Raw genomic sequence first — 15,262 nt, 5'->3', positions numbered from 1 at the left:
AAAGTTCAGCCACTTCTTCAAGAAACAAGAAGTGCTGGTGAGGATGTGAAGAAAAAGGAACCCTTATGTGTTGGTGGGAATGCAAACTGGTGGAGCCACTGTGGAAAACAGTACAATGTTTCCTCAAAAAGTTAAAAACAGAACTATACTACAATCCAGTAATTATACTACTGGGTAAAATACAAAAAAATACAAAAACACTAATTCAAAGGGATACATGCACCTCTATGCTTATTGCAGCATTATTAAAATAGTCAAATTATGGAAGCAGCCCAGTGTCCTATCAATAGATGAATGGATAATGAAGATGTGGTATATATACAGATATATATATCTATATATATATATATATAGAAAGGAATGAATCTTGCCATTTGTAATGATGTGGATGGAGCTAAAGAGTATAATGCTAAGTGAAATAAGTCAGAGAAAGACAAATAGCATATGATCTTAATCATATTTGGAATTTAAGAAACAGACGGGCAAAGGGAAAGAAAAAAGAGAGAGACACACACACAAACCAAGAAACAGACTCTTAACTACAGAGAACAAACTGACGGTTACCAGAGGGGAGGTGGGTGGGGGATGGATAAAGTAGGTGAAGGGATTAAGAGTACACTTATCATGATGAGCACTGAGTAATGTACAGAACTGTTGACTCACTATACTGTACATATGAAACTAATATAACACTCTATGTTAACTATACTAGAATTAAAATAAAAACTAAAAACATAAAAAAGGAAAAGAAAAAACAAAGTCCAGCCAGTTCTTAAGTTTGCTTTTTGACTTTTATTTTCCATCGGGTTATCTCAGGTTTCTCAGTCAGCCAGTGATGTATGGAGAGCTCATCTAATCCTTTTTATGGCTTTCTCATTTCCAGGATTTTTTAGTTAGATTCTTGGTCAGTCAACTGTTCTTCCTATCTGGGACCACAACCTCTGAATATCACAGCTGTGGGTTTTTCCTTGTTTGTTTCTACCATGTTTGCCATTTCTGGCTCACAGAGCTCTGGACTTTTGCCATTTGTACCATGAGTCTGCCCCTCTGAGAGCACAGCTGCTGGTTTTTACAGACGTACCACTCTGGTAAAACTACATCAAGTTTGTGGGTGGGTGTGTGTAAATTATAATGCCAGGCAAAAAGGCAGCAGACTTCTGTTGCTTTTACCTGAAGCTTTGGTGGTTTTTCAAAAATATATGCTTCTCAATTTGTCTTTTATCTTTGGTGAATTCCCAGAACCCTTTGATAAGGTTTTTGGACAAATTCTGCAGTTTTATATTTTTTCTTTTCTTTTTTGGTGTAGAGAAGAATTACCTACCTCTGCATACCACCAGAGCTGGTCTATCAATGATTATCTCAATTCATCTTTAATACCACTAAAACCAGTATTAGCCCCATCTTACAAATAAGGGAATTAACACATAAAGAAAACAATCAACTATCCAAAGATTAAACAGTTGCCAAATGGAGGAGTAAAAATAGGCATTTGCTTTCAGACCTTTCTGCATTTTTAACAGATATAAATGCGAAAATGATTAAAGTGCTAGAACCAGAAGTAGGTACAGTTGCTTTGGGAATATGGAAGAATCTATTTTTGAAACCTAAGTGTAATTAGTAGATAGGATATAAAGACAAAGCACCACAGCATATATCATTTACAAAAATATCATGTTTTTATGGATAAATATATACCACTAAAATTTTCAAATATTTAAGACACTTAAACACATTAAAAGTCTTTCTGTAGATTTCTCACTAATATAACTTACTCTCTTGCCAGTACCCCTTCCCACTGGAGGATGTGCCTCAGCAGCTTGACGAATTGTACAAACCATTAGCTCTATAAGAGCACTCTCTTGACGGTCAGACATTGCTAAAGTGAAATAAAACGCATTAGTATGAGTAGATAGTTTTACAATAACCATGTATTAAAGAGAATACAATTATAAAAAACTGCAAACATACTCTATTACTGGTTATTTTAAAGACTGAAGTTAAGCTCTGCATTTTCTCTCTTTTTTTATGAAGCAGTATGTGCTTACCGTAAGTCAAACAAGAGATAAAGTAAAGAAAAAGAGAATACACTCTGGTTTCTTTAATACCTGGTCTTTTCTAGGACCATATTTCTGAATTAGGCAATGCCAAAATTTTACTGTATTTCCTTCCAGATCATTTTAAAGCTCATAAAATACAGTATCTTTTTTAAAATAAAAAAAGTTCTACACATATTTTTAAAAAGTAACAATAGATTTTGATTATCTTTCAAGTCACTATATATACGTATGAATAACTTTCTTTTTTATTGTTATGTTAATCACCACACATTACATCATTAGTTTTTGATGTAGTGTTCCATGATTCATTGTTTGCATATAACACCCAGTGCTCCATGCAGTATGTGCCCTCTTTAATAATTTTCTTAAATAATTACAAGTTATTACATAACGAGTGTTCCACAATTTAGTCAAACCTCTATTGTTTACTCAAATCGTTCCCTAATTTTTGTTACTATAAATAATGCAGTAATAAATATCATTAACACATATATATTTATGTAACTGATACTTTTATTTCTACAGAATAAATTCCCAAGAGGGTAATGGGTCAAAGGTTAAAATCTTGATACTGATAAATATAAGCCTATTTATTGCAATCCAAACCTCAAACTACAACAATGATGTTTGGTTCCTCATACCCCTGGCTAGCACTAAATGTCATAAATCCTTTTAGTATTTGCCAATTCATTGACTGAAAAATGGTATTTCACTGTCATTTTGCTTCTTCCTTCCTACTAATTAGTGAAATGTATTTTCTTATTGGCTTAGAATTTTTTTCTGAGATTTGTCTGCTTATTCTTTGCCTGTTTTTTCTACTGTTACCTTTCTTGAACTCTTGTATATAAGAAGTATTAACTCTGTCTTTTGAATGAGGCAGATATTTTCTTCCAGTTTGTCCTTTTGATGTCAGACTCATGGTATTTTTTTGTCAGACAGAAATTCTTTTTAATAGTAATTGTTAATTTTTACAAAGTCACATCTGTACTGATTTGTTTTATGGCTTCTGGCTTTTTTTTGCTTTCTAGTTTTAATGACATATATTTGACATAACACTGTACAAGTTTAAGTTGTACAGTATAATGATCTGACTTATATATATTGTGAAATGATTATCACAAAGTTAACTAATATCCATCATCTCTTATAGATAAAAAAGGCTTCTGGGTTTCTAGAATTGCTCTCAAAGATCTCCTTATCCTAGAGATTACAGAAATATATTTTCTAATTCGTTTTTTTCTCTCTCTCTCTAGGTTTTACATCTTTAATCTGTCTGGAATTTATTTCTGCTGATAGCAAGAAGTATAGGCCTATTTATTCCTGCCAAATGAACAGCCAGTTAGGCCTCCACCACTGCTAAGTAAACCAGCTTTCCCTGCTGAATTTAAATATCACATTTAAACATTTTAAAAATGTTTTAGGCTCTCATATACAGAATTCTTATTTAGTTTCACTAGCTATATGTCTATTCCTATTATAATGCCATACTGTTTTGATGATAGCTGCTTTAAAATATATAATGTACTTTAATATATAACTTAATTAAACTAATTGAACATTTAGTTGAACAAGATTCCTTTACCTAGTCCTTTTTCTAAATATTTTCTAATTTCTATAATGCTAACGGCAAACAATTAAGCATTTTTTATGTGTAAGGTATTGTTGTAAGTGATTTATATGTATTAACTTGTTTTATCCTCAAAACAATTCCAAGAGATAGGAGCTAATATCTTCACACTTTACAGATAGGGAAAATGAGCCACAGAGAGGTTGAATAACTTTATTTTTTAATATTTTATTTATTTATTCATGAGAGACAGAGGGAGAGAAAGAGGGATAGAGGGAGAGAGAGAGAAGCAGAGGGAGAAGCAGGCTCCCAAGGAGCAGGAAGCCCGATGCAGGACTCGATCCCAGGACCCTGGGATCATGACCTGAGCCGAAGGCAGACGCTTAACCATCTGAGCCACCCAGGCACCCTTGAATAACTTCCAAAGTACTCAGCTAGTGGTAAAGTCAAGACATGAACCCAGGTAGTCTGATCCAGAGTCTATTCTCTTAAGCACTATGCTATACTGCCTTTTAAACAGAAGGAAAAAAATTCTATATAAACTTTGAAATCATTTTGCTTTAGTTCTTCCTCTCATCTCACCTCCCAGAACTCTCTCAAAACCACTGGATTTGAACTGGTATTTTATTTATTTTTATTTTATTTTGCTTAATTAATTGATTTTTTGGGAGAGAGAGAGCGTGCACACACAAGGGGGGTTGAAAGGGCAGAGAGAGAGAGAGAATCTTAAGCAGGCTCCAGGCCCAGCACGGAGCCTGACGTGGGGCTGATCTCACAACCCTGAGATCATGACCTGAGTCAAAATCAAGAATCAGATGCTTAACTGACTGAGCCACCGAGACGCTCCTCAAAATGGTATTTTTGAAAAAAGTTATTCTTTACATGGGAAGAACCGACATTTTAGTAACATTTTCAGCCAGGAACATAAGATAGCCCTTTATTTTTGAGATCTTATCCAATGTCATTTAAGAAAATGTATGGTTTTCTTCACACTGTTTTGTGCTTTCCTTGTTGAATTCATCCCTATATATTTTTAAAGTTAGATTTTTAGTGCTAATTTGACTAGCTTAATTCTCTCTCCCTCTCCCCCTTTTTCTGTATACTTATTTATGTTAAAGGCCAATAGATGTGGGGATTATAGAGACAAACTTAGGTATAAATTAAAGAGATTAAGCTGCAGAAGTTTATATTATTTTTTTAAAAAATTGGGCAACAGCAATAAAAGGCAAGGACATAATAAAATCTTGTCCTTTTTATTCTCAAATCATCCTGCACAAGAATATGTGTGTTCAACTAAATTTAATCATTTCTTTGGTTTTAACATTTTGATTGTCTTAAGAAAAACACATGAACGTCAGCCTGTCTTAGGAAAGCCACATGAAGTAGTTTCAGCTTTTCCATTTATACTCCTCGATCTAAAGCCTAATAGTAGGAAAAAGCATCCCACTCAATAAAACAACTAAGTTTCTATTTTTATGATTCTAGAATTTCATAATTTTTCACATTTGGCTGCAGATAAAGGAATGACAAGTTTGTCTATGAACTAAATGCATTTTCTTTTATTTATGAAGGAAATCTCGCTCTATGGAAAGTGAGGAGAGAGAACAACTTATCAAGTATGGAAACTTTCCCCTACTCTAAAATCCTTCTTAGTGTTGAAGAATAACCAAACCTTATACAGTGTCCAATGCCATTCATTTTGTTATTTTATAATTTTGAAACATCTATTTAGACATGGTAAATACTAAATTTCAACTGTTTTGAAATCCCCTTTAAGATATGACAGCAAAACCAAGTAATAAAATTGAAAGCAAAACAAGCCATAAGCCACAAACAAGAGCCGAATAGCCAGTGACAGAAAGAAATGGGTAACTGTTCACACTATGAATTATCAGATAACTACACAACTTTCCAAACCTTCAGAAACCTCTTTGCACATCACCTCCATTTCCTCATTATTGATTTTATTCACATCACCTTGAACTGTGGCTTTTCTCTTTGCCTACCAACAAAAAGAAATGCTTAAAAGTCACCAACAACTTAAATCATCACTAAAGCTAATAATCTTTGCATAGTTCTTCTTCTCCTCTGCAGGATATGATATTATTAGCCATAGATCTCTTGAACATCCTCTTTACTAAGCTTCTATAGGGTATAATTATCTCATCATCTTTTTTATACAGCTTGCTAGAGACTCTCTCTTGCTCTTCCTGCTTTTGTCTCCTAACCATAATCTTTAAGTGGCTATGGGCTCTTTCTTTATAATCCATCTTCCTCTTCCATATTTTTATTGTCATTTCCCATAGAGACCATTGCCACAGTTACCTAACTGGTCTTCTGCCTATCCCAAGTCATGTTTACAAATAGCACTTTTCTTAAAATATGAATTGGATATCACTCCCGTTTAAAATCCTTCCATGTTCCCCTACTATTTAGAATGAACTAAATAAATCTGCTTACAAACTAAAATGTTCTACATTATCTGGCTTCTGCCTCTATCTCATCTTGTGCCACTGGTTCACTGCACTCTGGCTATTGCAGCTCCTAGAACATAACAGTATCATTGATGCTTCAGATCTTTGCAGTTGCTATCTACTCTACCTAGATGGCTCTCTTTTGACACTTCCCATGGCTACCTCCCTCATCCTTCAGATTCTTGGCTCATAGGTGGCCTCCTCAGAGAAATCTTCCTTTAAGGATTCAATCTAAAGACAGACTCCTCTCCTTATTATTATCCATCACACTTATTAACCCTTGAAATTATTCTGTTTACTTGGTTTTTTTATCTGCCTTCCCCATAAGAATGTAAACTTCATATGGGCTGTGAGCTGACCTTGTTTAAGACTATACCCTGAGTACTTAGTGTGAACAGTTAGCATATAGAAAGTGATCAATAAATATTTTAAAATTATAAATAAATTTATGATTCCTTGCTTTGAGGAATTCCATTTATCCACATTTACTTTATTTAGTACGTGGATCATAGAATTCTACCAGTAGAAATGACCACAGAAGATTATCTACACTAAATTTTGGGGATTTCCTTTTTTACAGATAAAGAAGCAGAGACCCACATAAATTAAATGACTTACTTATGGTCTTGTTACCTGGTTACCTATTACCGAGGCCCTCATATTATACTAAAAATTTACCCAATAATTTGATTTTGCTACAGAACACACACACAACCACCACCACCACCATGACCACTGACAACAAAACCCTGTCCCTTAAAAACACTGTGAGGCAGTCTTTAGGCTACTGTGATTTAAGTTGCTATTGATAAGTCTTTGACAATGTATTTCCCCAAATTTTGGTCCTATTTTCAACTGCTAACTAAACTTTCATCCCCTGGAATATCTTTTCTACTCCACCTAAGTAAAATGTAACTTAACTTCTAATCAGTCTCAAAAATAAATAAGTTACTGCTGGCATTTTGCTACCATAAAATACAGCAAAACAATAGCACAGAAAATTGCTCTGGATGCCATTCCATGCCAGAGCTAATACATGACATAGTACGCATATGAACAAATGTGTGAAAAAAGTTGAGTCATGATGTAGATATAGTTCTGTACTTGTTATTCATAATTTCCTCAGCCTTGCTGTCCCAGATTCAATCATATCCTAAAACTGTGGTTCACTTAAGAACTTTTTCCCATTTTATAACTCACTTTTCTAACTAAAATCAAACCAACCAAACCAAGTCAAACCAAACCAAACTAACTTCTTAACTGAAGTTAAACCCAATGTCAACTAAATTTAAATCATAACAAAACACCTAATAGTACACAGTTATTTCAACAAGGTAAATTCATGCACAACACATTGACAACTGACAGACTTAGTAATTATTATCTATTGACTGGCACATATTATTCACATGAGTAAAAAGTTAGCAATACCAAAGCATAGCACTTTGGCTCTTTTCTCCTTAATTTATTTCCCTTGCCTCCCTTCTTCTTATTGGAAATAACCTTCTAGAGCATGGGATGACAAAAAAAAAAAAAATGGCATGGAATCATGACAACAAGCTCTAATAATATGCGGATTCTATGGTGACAGTCAAGGGTAAAAAAAAAAAAATGAATGGAATGTACTACTAAATACTATGCCAGACACTTTGCTCAAGTGTTGATTGGGCTGTAGTGATTAGAAGGGGAATTGATTTTACTGAAACTGAAAATATTAAGATTCAATGGAAAAAGAATGCATAAAAGTCAGTGAACTTAGCTGTGAACATGTATAAGTAAAATAAGGAGAAAATGCAGAATGTATGTTCATATTCCTGTGATCACAAAAGTGAAGAGATTTGGAGTAATGTTGAGAGTTTAACCTAGTGAGCAGAAGGCCCCATTAACTTAGTAATAGAGCTGTCTTCTTACCAAGGATATCCACGGAGAAAAGAACACATGCAAATAAAGTAAATGATAAAGTAGGGTTAAATATACTATAAAAACCTCTACCTTAAGAGAAGGTCTATAAAAACTTGGGGAAGGATTTGTGTTACAGATTAAGAATGAGGTTATGAGGCAAATATTTTGAGTTTAAAAGAGGCAATTGGTCAAACTCTCACTCTTCGCAGATGACATGATACTTTATGTGGAAAACCCAAAAGACTCCACCCCAAAATTGCTAGAACTCATACAGGAATTCAGTAAAGTGGCAGGATATAAAATCATTGCACAGAAATCAGGGGCATTTCTATACACCAATGAGACAGAAGAGAGAGAAATTAAGGAGTTGATCCCATTTACAACTGCACCCAAAACCCTAAGACCCCTAGGAATAAATCTAACCAAAGAGCCAAAGATCTGTACTCAGCAAACTATAGAATACTCATGAAAGAAATTGAGGAAGACACAAAGAAATTGAAAAACATTCTTTTTTGGAAGAACAAATATTGTTAAAATGTTTATGCTACCTAGTGCAATCTAGACATTCCCTATCAAAATACCATCCACTTTTTTCACAGAACTGGAACAAATAATCCTAAAATTTGTACGGAACCAGAAAGATCCTGAATAGCCAAAGGAATGTTGAAAAAGAAAACCAAAGTTGTTGGCATCACAATTCCAGACTTCAAGCTCTATTACAAAGCTGTTATCATCAAGACAGTATGGTACTGGCACAAAAACAGACACATAGATCAATGGAACAAAATAGAAAACCCAGAAATGGACTCTCCAACTTCTATGGTCAACTAATCTTCCACAAAGCAGGAAAGAATATCCAATGGAAAAAAGACAGTCTCTTCAACAAATGGTATCGGGAAAATTGGACAGCCACATGCAGAATGAAAATGGACCATTTCCTTACACCATACATAAAAATAGACTCAAAATGGATGAAAGACCTAAATGTGAGACAGGAATCCATCAAAATCCTTAAGGAGAACACAGGCAGCAACCTCTTTGACCTTGGCCACAGCAGCTTCTTGCTAGACACGTCTCCAAAGGAAAGGGAAACAAAGGCAAAAATGATCTATTGGGACTTCAAGATAAAAAGCTTTTGCACAGCAAAGGAAACAGTCAACAAAACCAAAAGACAACTGACAAAATGGGAGAAGATATTTGCAAATGACATATCAGATAAAGGGCTAGTTATCTAAAATCTATAAAGAACTTATCAAACTCAACACCCAAAGAACAAATGATCCAATCAAAAAATGGGCAGAAGACATGAGAAGACATTTTTCCAAAGAGGACATCCAAATGGCCAACAGACACATGAAAAAGTGCTCAACATCACTCAGCATCTGGGAAATCCAAATCAAAACCTCAATGAGATACCACCTCACACCAGTCAGAATGGCTAAAATTAACAAGTCAGGAAATGACAGATGTCGGCGAGAATGTGGAGAAAGGGGAACCCTCCTACACTGCTGGTGGGAATGCAAACTGGTGCAGCCATTCTGGAAAACAGTATGGAGGTTCCTCAAAAAGTTGAAAATAGAGCTACCCTACGACCCAGCAATTGCACGACTAGGTATTTACCCCAAAGACAGAAATGTACTGATCCAAAGGGGCACCTGCACCCCGATGTTTATAGCAGTTATGTCCACAATAGCCAAACTATGGAAAGAGCCTAGATGTCCATTAACAGATGAATGGATAAAGAAGATGTGGTATATATATACAATGGAATACTACTCAGCTATCAAAAAACCCCCACAAATCTTGCCATTTGCAGTGATGTGAATGGAACAGAGGGTATTATGCTAAGCGAAATAAATCAATCAGAGGAAGATAAGGTCATATGATCTCACTGATATGAGGATTTTGAGAAACAAGACAGAGGATCATAGGGCAAGGAAGGGAAAAATGAAACAAGATGAAACCAGAGAGGGAGACAAACCATAAGAGACTCTTAATCTCAGGAAACAAACTGAGGGTTGCTGGAGGGGAGGGGGGGTGGGAGGGATGGGGTGACTGGGTGATGGGCACTGGGGAGGGTATGTGTTGTGGAGAGCACTGGGTGTTGTGTAAGACTGATGAATCACAGACCTGTACCTCTGAAACAAATAATACATTATATGTTAATTTAAAAAATAATAATTAAAAAAATAAAATGAATTAATGAGTAAAAAAATAAATAAAAAATAAAATAAAAGAGGCAATTTGGGCCACTTAACTGGAATATATTTGTGTATGATGCATGCATACCTGTTGTTTCTCTCACTGAATTTGTCAAAGCCAGAGTAGATAATACCAATTAGCATCATTGCTTGGAAAGAACACTGGGAGATGATCTCTCTCCTATAGTGACCTGTTTGGGATGTCTACTGCAGGAGACGGCTCATTCTGTTCAACCCCAGAGGGTTGAATCACACGGAAAAGTAGGGTAAACAGAAGAGGGAATCAACAGTATACTATCTTATTTAATCCTCACAAAAACTATGTAAGATATGTAAGGAAAATAACCTCTATAGTATAAAGAAAAGGAAGCTAAGGATCAGAAAAATCAGGATACTAGTCAAAAAGGATAGAGAGTTAAAAATCTGAATGTATTTCTTTTGATTCTGAAGTCCAGGTTTAGTTCACAATTGTCGCTTACATCAAACTATCTATATTACAGGTCTGTTGTATGGAGTTAAGTGAAATAGCAGTTCTTTAAAGAACTACTATGGGTTAGTTTGAAAAACTAACCATTTAGGAAAAAGCATTCCTAGTTTTAAGGAACTCATTTTCATATAAACATTTAGAATTAGAATATAAGCATTTTATTAAATATACATATCCATCTTGCTTCTCATGTTATTATTTAAAATGTGGGAAGATACATACTTCAGAAATTATCATGTAACAATTATTTCTCCCTATTTCTTGGTCAGTAAATGAATTTATTTTATGTTTCCTGGTTTTAATAATTAAGAAACATAACAAAAGGGGATGGTTATGGTCTAATTAAATCCTTGAGTGTCAAAGGCTTTTCCAAGCTCACACATAAATATAATAAAATTCTGAGTGCATGGACTCTGAGAAACAAACAGAGGGTTCTAGAGGGGAAGGGGGTGGGGGGATGGGTTAGCCCGGTGATGGGTATTAAAGAGGGCACGTTCTGCATGGAGCACTGGGTGTTATGCACCAACAATGAATCATGGAACACTACATCAAAAACTAATGATGTAATGTATGGTGATTAACATAACAATAAAAAATTAAAAAAAATTCTGAGGGCACATTATTTTTTACATTAGGTACAGCAGTATTTTGTGTCTCAAATCAGCATAAAGAAAACTTTTTTGAGTATTATACAACACATATAAATTTTTAAAAATTTACGCAGCATGGTAGCAGTCTTAATCTAGAAAGATGTTATAAACTATAGAGACATCCTTACTTGTTACCGCAAAAAAATTGTTCTCTTTGCAAAAAGACACACAGCATATTTACATATATTTAATTTTAAGAGGTGACCTATACAGGATGGTATGATTATTTATGGAAATCCAAAATAATATGTAAATCAACTTGTCAAAATACTATACCTTCTTCTCCTTGAACAGGTTCTTCTAAAAGCAACTCTGTCATACATTCCCAGTCTTTCAACAGTTCTTGAGAACTCTCCCACAAACTGTCCACCAAGTAGGCTGCGTGTTCATGTAACTAAAAATAACAAATCAATTATGACTGAAGAATATTTAATGAAGAAACCACTAATATTTCATTTTAATAAGTCATTTTCTTTATAACTGAAATGGCTTGGTCACAATATTTACAGGAGCCACTTCAAAAACAATAAATATATTTGTATGCCACTGTAAATAATGGGGATGCAATATGTAGACTTAATAAAAAATTTATTTTTATTTTTTTAACTGTAGTAAGGTTAAGGATCTCCCAGTCCAATGACATCATTTATAGACAAGGAAATGGAGAGTATAACTAGTTAACAGAATTCCTGAAATTACAAATTGGATCATGGTCATTTTTCATTATTCTTGGTTTGTTTCTATAACTAGCTTTTTTGTTTTTTTAAAGGAAATCAATTCCTTTCTTCCAGAATTCCTTCGAAAATTTGGTACTAGTATTACTTACTTTACATCTCTGTCATCTTGGTCAAGGTCAAATGTTAAGTTACTCTCATTTCCATTTAATTCATTGCATTCCCTATCTCACCCCCACCCCACCCCTCACCTTTTTGCTGCTCATTACTCTTGACAATTTTCTTTGGAACCCGTGTTCCCACAGTAACAAACACTCTCATGTTCCTCATCAAACACTTTACACCAAACTCTCTCTCTACCACTTGTTAGTCATTACACCACGAAGACTATTATTCAAAAAGCTCTTCAGAGAAGGTAAGTAGAGATGTTGGCATTGTTCTAGTTTCTGCTACTACAACTAACTTCTCCACCCTTATATAAAAGTTCTTCCACCTTTGAGGCTCATGACATCCAGATAAACCAGTTTCTAGATCAGTATTTTTCAAACTAAACATTTCAACTCATTCATTAGATGTAAAACTAATTTAATGGATTGAAACCAAAGTTAAAAAAAAAAAAACCAAAACAGAAAAGAATATATAGCACATAGAAAATTAAGTACTACTTCATACAACTCTGATTTCAGTTATATGTGCTATACTTGTGAGAGAAAATACTTTTCACAACATGAATAGTGGCCCCAAAATGTATGCAAGTCTCTTTTCTAGACCTACTAGTTATTTATTGATATACTGGCATATTTGATAAGTGAGTTGGTTTTCTGCATCGCTAATTCTATCATTAATTCTTCTATGTGCACTTTGATGATCTATTTAAAGCTCTGCTTCATTTGCACTCCTTAATTCTATCTTCATGTCCACTGCATTTCAAATCTTACATTCTAGCTCCTCATATGCCTCAGGAAAACCACACACACATGCATATGCACACAGAGAGTTTTCCAATGATTTTCTCCAGAGTAGATAATATTGACAAGCACCTCTACTTAGAAAGAACACAGGCAAAGGTTTATAGCAAGGTACATTCAAACTTTCCAAATTTACGTATCCTAGGAAACTATTGCCAGGTCTTCACTAACATTCCAACAATGACAGCTATAAGTGCTGTACAACCTGCTTTCAAAAATGAAAATTAGCAGCAGAAAACAGAAAAACAAATAGTTTCAAAGTTGGAGCTATTAAAACCTATGCTAGAATGGAATTATTATTTAATGGGTATAGAGTTTCAGTTTGGGAAGGTTTATTAAAAGTTTAGAGATGGATGGCATGGATAGTTGCCCAGCCATGTGACTGTATTTAAAACCAATGAACTATATACTTCAAAATAGTTAAAATGACAGATTTTGTCATGTTTATTTCATCACAATTAAATAAACCCCTATGTTAAATGTTAAATAAACTTGCTTTTATGCCTGACTCTGTGTACATGTTAAGTATGTCTGTAAAATAGGTATAAAAAGGTTCACAATTATATTTTTGGTGGATCAGACCTTCTATACATATAAAATATCCCGTTTCTCTTAATATTTTTGGTCCTCAATTCTGTCTTATCTTATATGATACCACCTCCTCAACTCTGTAAGCATTTGTTAATTATATCTAGCCTTTATCCAGGTGGTTTGTTTTCTGTGTATAAATTTCCTGTGTTTTGATTGATGTGTTTTATAAACATTTTCATCTGTTTATTTCACCCTAAATGACAATCTGCCTTTTATAAAGCATGTTAATCCATTTATACATTTATTGGGATAACTGATATTGGAAATATTCCTGGATTCTGATTCTGTGCTCTATTGACATTTTCTTATCTGTACTTTCTTCAGTTTATTTTCTAACTCATCTTTTTCTATCACTAAGGTCCCTAACACATATATTTACTTCATTTAATTTTACATTGCCACTCTTATATTTTAAGAATAATTTTTAGGTATTTGCCTTAAGCTTCACAGCCACAGTGTGTAGGCTTAGTTTTAGTTTTTTCAGATTTATTTGCTAACCAGTTACTTATATTCCGTTTTCCTTTTATTGTATCCATTTTTTATTTTGCTAGGAAACATCCTCAAGTAATACTTTCTATATAGGATACATGGGTGGCAAACATTTTAACTGCATGTCCTTTGACTAGTTCCTTCTCTCTATTCTCTGTTCTCTTTATAGAACTCCTACTAGATAATAAAACTTAACTTGTACTTCCTGTCTTTTACTTTCCTTCTCACACTACTTATGTACTACCTTCTGGAAAAATCCCTTGGCTTAATCGACAGCCAATCCTTGGTTATGTCCACTCAGGCCATTTAATGATCTGCTTCACTCCTAAATTTTGCAAATCATGTTTCTAATTTCTATGAACACCCCTCCTCCTTCATAATAGCTTCTTCTTACATCGGGGGGAATTAATCAAAATTTTTCATCAATGTTGGGTTTTGTGCTTCAAGTTTCAGTGATTCTTGCTTGCTAGTTCATATAATGTTAATATTCTAGACTCAAGAATATTGGTAGCGAGAATGCCTTTCTTAGTCTGAATGCAAGGTCCTGGGTTCCTTGGTTGTGCATGGAAGTGGAAAGAGGGAATCTTAATCAGGCAGGATTTTCCTCTAACATGTAGGTATGCAATGTCTTTTGAATGCCAAAGTTCCCTGTCCCTTCCCTCCTGGGGGCCATAAATTATCTGGGGCGCTCATCCACTCCTTTGTTTCTTAGAACAATGTCCACATCCCATATACATTTCTAAAGGGAAGAATAAGCTCAGCTAAGGCAGCCACTTAATTACTACCTATAACTTAATCCTGCTGCTCAGATCTCTGTTTATTTCAGATTTCTACCAGAAAAATCTCAAAAATTTTCCTATTTTTTTGCCTTGTATAGGGCTATGGGTTATTTAACTCTAATGGAATTAATCATTTACTTTATAGCTTCCACAAATTCCTCACAGTTCTCTTTCATCTTGACTTATTCAGCATGAGGTTTTCAGGTGAATGAGTTGTTGGCACAATTCTAGGCTTTAAATAGTATAATTCCATGATCATTGGCATTTTAAAAGATGACTTCTCTATGCCTTAAACCAAGGCATATTAAAATTTAGCTCAGGCATGTTGTCATAGTTCCAGAAATTTTTTTGTGTGTGATAGCCAATATTGTCAATGTAGATGCTAACTTCTTTGACAATTTCCTCATCTTTTTGATTAGTTAA

General features: G+C 34.3%; 1 protein-coding gene across 2 annotated transcripts in view; it reads right to left on the bottom strand.

The window, feature by feature from the left end:
* Positions 1-15,262, bottom strand: part of STAG1 (STAG1 cohesin complex component) — a 428,102-nt gene that overhangs the window by 85,662 nt on the left and 327,178 nt on the right. For both annotated transcript variants that reach the window (XM_025881833.2, XM_073899645.1), the window contains 2 exons: positions 11,615-11,732; positions 1,773-1,876 (listed from right to left, as the gene is read on the bottom strand). In XM_025881833.2, coding sequence (XP_025737618.1) covers positions 1,773-1,876; positions 11,615-11,732 — 222 coding nt within the window. The remainder of the gene's footprint in view (positions 1-1,772; positions 1,877-11,614; positions 11,733-15,262) is intronic.

This window comes from Callorhinus ursinus, unplaced genomic scaffold, assembly GCF_003265705.2.
Source record: "Callorhinus ursinus isolate GAN/ISIS: 27379988/994484 unplaced genomic scaffold, GSC_fseal_2.0 scaffold1, whole genome shotgun sequence".
Lineage (NCBI taxonomy): Eukaryota > Metazoa > Chordata > Mammalia > Carnivora > Otariidae > Callorhinus > Callorhinus ursinus.
The sequence above is the reverse complement of the archived record's forward strand: the minus strand, read 5'-3'. Positions and strand labels throughout refer to the sequence as shown.